The sequence below is a fragment of the Buceros rhinoceros genome, unplaced genomic scaffold (assembly GCF_000710305.1).
Source record: "Buceros rhinoceros silvestris isolate BGI_N320 unplaced genomic scaffold, ASM71030v1 scaffold31134, whole genome shotgun sequence".
NCBI lineage: Eukaryota > Metazoa > Chordata > Aves > Bucerotiformes > Bucerotidae > Buceros > Buceros rhinoceros.
In genome coordinates this window covers 4,655-9,055 of record NW_010409392.1, presented here as the reverse complement: position 1 = coordinate 9,055, position 4,401 = coordinate 4,655, and the positions used below count along the sequence as shown (strand labels likewise).

General features: G+C 56.6%; 1 protein-coding gene across 1 annotated transcript in view; it reads right to left on the bottom strand.

Annotated features, from left to right (window-relative positions):
* Nucleotides 1-4,401, bottom strand: part of LOC104492641 (mitochondrial carrier homolog 1-like) — an 11,256-nt gene that overhangs the window by 2,840 nt on the left and 4,015 nt on the right. The window contains exons 7-11 of the mRNA XM_010135224.1: nucleotides 1,845-1,938; nucleotides 1,462-1,509; nucleotides 1,211-1,278; nucleotides 444-519; nucleotides 29-73 (exon numbers count right to left, since the gene is read on the bottom strand). Of these exons, the coding sequence (XP_010133526.1) occupies nucleotides 29-73; nucleotides 444-519; nucleotides 1,211-1,278; nucleotides 1,462-1,509; nucleotides 1,845-1,938 (331 nt within the window). The remainder of the gene's footprint in view (nucleotides 1-28; nucleotides 74-443; nucleotides 520-1,210; nucleotides 1,279-1,461; nucleotides 1,510-1,844; nucleotides 1,939-4,401) is intronic.

Genomic DNA, 4,401 nt, shown 5'->3' with positions numbered 1-4,401 from the left:
GTGCGGGTGGAAGTCGGCCAGCCGGCACGGGTGCCCTGCGGAAGAGCAGGCTGGAGCCGCGGAACAGCTGCCCCTGAGGAGAGAGAGCAGAGGCTCAGGGTGGCCGTGCCGAGACCCCGCCGGGAGCTGCAGCTGGTCTGGCAGGGCCTGACTTGTGCTCGCTGCGAGGCCTGAGCACCCCGGGCTGCTGCGGAGGAGAAGGTGGGGTGGAGGGGGCAGAGCCACCCTCCTTTGCCGTGTGCAATGCACTGGTTAAAAGTCTGCAGGCTGCAAACCAGGGCAAGACCAGTGCTGCCATGCCTGGTACCAGTGCCAGAACTGGAGGGACGGAGAGAGGTGATGGACCATGTCAAGGACGCAGCACAGGTGCTTTCTGGGCAGCGCTGGAGACTTGGAAAGGAGCAGAGGGAGCCCAGAGCCCCATGTGAGCCCCGCTCCCTCACCTGAGCACTGAGATACCTCCAGCAATGGATCCACGATGTGAACGTGGGAGCATAGGGCGGGAGGCCGGCGCGCAACCTGCACAGCAACAAGAAACAGTCGAGATGGTCTGTATGGGTGTCACGTTCTCCAGACAGGCAACGCGAGAGCAACAGTGAGTGTAAGCGAAGACACAGAGGCAGTGTCTGAGCCGGGCTGAGGGCCAAATGACCAGCTCCTTAATTACAGTGCAACAGATTATGTAATTTAATTACCTCTGGAGCTTTACCTGGGTACGTTAAGAGTCCAGGACCGTACGCTGTATCCACCCCTTCAGCAGATACTGGGAAAACGCTACACCGGCGGCTTGGATCCAGCCCCATCCCACAAACACGAACGCAGGAGGCTTCTGGCAGCAGTGGGATTGGGGAAAGACACTCGGTCCCGCTCCTGGCTGCGCCCATCGCTGCATTAAGTGCTTTGCTTTCCCTCCTGCCGCTCCCCACAGCCAGCACAGTCCCTTTGATCCCTCCTGCCTACGGTCGTGTTCAGCTGGGACCACACACACCACGACTCTCCCTATTGCTCTACACTTGAGCTTTTGTGCCGCTCCTGTCTGTGCCCTCTGATCTAAAATTATAAGCAACCTGGGACAGGAAACGAGCCAGCTCTGCAGGGTGCCACACCGTTTACCGTGCTGTATGAAAGCTTTACGATCGTTAGCAGAGGAAGAGACAAGGGGCTGGCAGAAAGGAAGGGAAAGCCTTAGATCTCAGCGTGACGGACATACCCACAGTTGTTCACTGCCATGAGATCTCCCACGAGAAGGAAGGGGTACGTCAGCATGCTCACAGCGATCTGAAAGCACAGAGAACCGGCAGCCTCTCATGTTCATCAGCTCAGAAAAGCTATTTTCAGCTTTTGCATGAGAGCAAAGTTATCCTTATAAAAAAAGCACAGACCAGCCTTTCCCCCAGACCGCAAGCTCTCACCCGGCAGCCAGCAGGAAGAGGAGAAATGATGCGGCAGTTGCCTACGTACCCCCATCACGAATTTCGTGTAGCTCCGGATCACCGATGCCTGGCTGAACTGGAAAGAGAAACCAAAGGGAGTGTGGAGGGGGTGGATGACACCAGGCTGTCACTGTCACTACCTGACATCCCTGTGAGCCGGAGATGAAGGGTATGGGGCAGGGGAAGGCAGAGGGGAGTGGAGAATCAGGGAAGACATTACCGAACCCGATCTCCCAAACTGCAGCTGAAACACGGCCCTGGGCAGATGCTGGTCTTTAGCACTTCACGGTGTTTTATTCAAAGCCCAGTGTCTATTGGTGTTGAATTGGCCAAGAACCTCCCGTTAATTCCCCACAACTGCAGGTGCTTGGTAGGGGACCCCCAAACCCTCCATCGAGCACTTCCACTCACGTTATCGTCCACCGCGTAGGTGTTGATGAAGTGGGCCAAGAGGTTGCAGCACCAGAGGAAGATGACATCCCCCAGGATGTGGGGCACTAAACCGCTGCAACGGCAACAAGAGGGGTGTGAGGCGCAGAAGGGTCGCAGCGCCCAACCCTCCCTCCCACCACCAGCGCCGGGGAAACCAGCTCCCCCGAAATGCATCTTTATTTTGGGAGGAACAGAAGGGAAAAGGGGAGATTTCAGGGCAGCGTTCTCCTGGTTCTACGTGTGCTGCCAGCTGCTTCGCCCGGGGGATGCTCTGAGGGGAAAGTTTAGGATCTGTCATTTGGGCACGACTCAGCCAAGACCTCTTGTTCTACCCCAACGCCCTGCCTGGCCCAGCTCCTGCGCTGAGGAAGGGGTTCTGTTGGGGGGGTTCTGCTCAGCTCTTTCGCGGATGCTCTTCAGATTGAGAAGTTCATCTCTGTGGAATCTCCTCGCTTCGAGAAATTAAAATGAGGGGGGTTGCTCCTGCCAAACCTGCTCTACTGCAAAGCGGGATGAACTGGGGGCAGCTCCCTAGTCCCTCTGATTTTCCCAGTCCCAGCTGCCACCTGGGAGCACAGGGACATAGGGTGAAGTGTGCTTTGCCTTACAGCCCTCATTGACCCACAGGCCGGGGCTCCCAGCAGCAGGGGCAGCCCCAGCTTCTGCAGCTAACAGCGCTCAAACACTACCAGCATTTCAGGGGGGGTTTCACTTCTCAAGCACTTCAGCAGCACTGCAGGTACCGGACACGGGACCTCCTGCTTTGGCCATGCAGTCACTCCACTGCGAAAGGAGCTGGCTGTGTTTTAACCCTGCCTGTTCAGACAGTTCTGCCCAAAATAAGCCTGTCAAGGGCCGCATGAGAGTTTGCTTGGCTGGAAACGCCACTCCGGGCACCCCACTCTGAGTCACTAGTTTCTTCCCAAACACGTCGCTGCCTCTTTGGGGCAGGGGGACCAGTTTTCCCTTGTGCTCTGATCGCCACAGTGGGGACTGCACGCTCTGATCCAGCCTGCTCCGCCTGCTTGGGGTCACGGTTTATACTTTTTGGAGAAAACGTGTGTATTGCCAAGGCCTTGTGGCTCCAGAGATGCAGCCGAGGTCTCGGGGACTCGGCAGAGCAGAATCCTTCAACAGAAGATCTGCTGGCTTAAAACACGTGGTACATGAAAGCAAAAGACAGGACAAAGAAATCAAAGCTCTCTGGTCCCAAAGAGATGGTCAGCTTTGCATTTAGCATCCAGCCTTTGTAAAAAAACTCGTTGACTCAAAGTCAGGCCTGAAGCACGCTCCTGAGCTGCTGCAGGTACAACAGGGCTTAATAAAGCCAGGAAACAGAGGGCTGGGACACGACTGGGCACGAAAGAACCCCAACTCGGTGTGACACAGCTCTCCTGCCCAGTACGGTGCCCAAGAAGAGCTAGACTAGGACTATTTTTAGAAGGCAAGTCATTAACAGCTGAAGCAGCAGCAGGCAGATGGTGACACCTGTGACGTACGGTGACACGGCCCAGCAGGAGAAACCCCAGTGCTGGCAGGGCTGGGCCAAGCCACCTTCGAGCCAACCATGTGCACCGGTTTCGGAGCTGCTGGTGAGGACGAGACTGCTGGGGGTGCGAGGGGAAGAGAGGTGAGTGCATCCCCTGAAACGCCGTGATCTGTAGCCAGGCACATGCCCAGCGCGAGCACGTGCCGCGGTCAGAGCTGCAAGGCCACAGGAAATGAGTGTCGCCGCGATTTTAAGGGAGTGGGTGAGTTTGGGTTGTGTTGGGAGGGCTGAGGGCAGGAAAGCAGCAGTTTGGTGCAATTTGTGTTCCCTTCACGGCAGAGGGAGTTCCTCGCGGGGTTGTGTAGACCACGTTTAACTTCAGAGCCCTCCTGAGATGGTCTGGGCTGTGTTAAAGCCTTTCCTGTGAACTATTAAGTTTAATTAGGCTCCAGCGGTGTTTATTTTATGTGGAGGAAGGGAATGCGGCGGCTCCTTTCACGTTACCTCCTCGGGAGGTGGAGGGGAGGGAGGGCGGCCAGGCACCACGCTCCGGCCATGCCCCCCCCACAGGGAACATCCCAGAGGAACCCGTCGTTAACAGAGCAGGTTTGGGGCTACCTCAGCACAGGAGCCGCGGGCTGCCAAAGGAAGATGCAGCGGCACGTGATTGATGGGGTCTCTGCAGACTCCTGGCCCCTTCCCCTTGGGGAAGGACAAGGTGAGACCCCCTGCAACTGCTCGCCTCTCCCTGACACTTCCGTGTTTCACCTGGAGGCCCAGATTTTGTTATTGAAGAGCCAAAGGCCTCAGGCCTGAAAACTTCTGAAATTTCAGAGAGCTGTCTTTGTATTGTCAACATGATAAAGTGAGTTATCTCCCCACTGAGAGCGGAGGCAGCAAGTGGTTCTGCTGGATGGGCAAAAAAAGGCAAGAGGCATTAATTCAAGGTTCAAGGAAAAAGTGCTTTGTAAGCAGCTGGAAAAGCCTTTCGGCTCCTCCTGGTCCAGGTGCTGAGCTGGGCATCGCGCTCCTGCCACCAGCACCAGC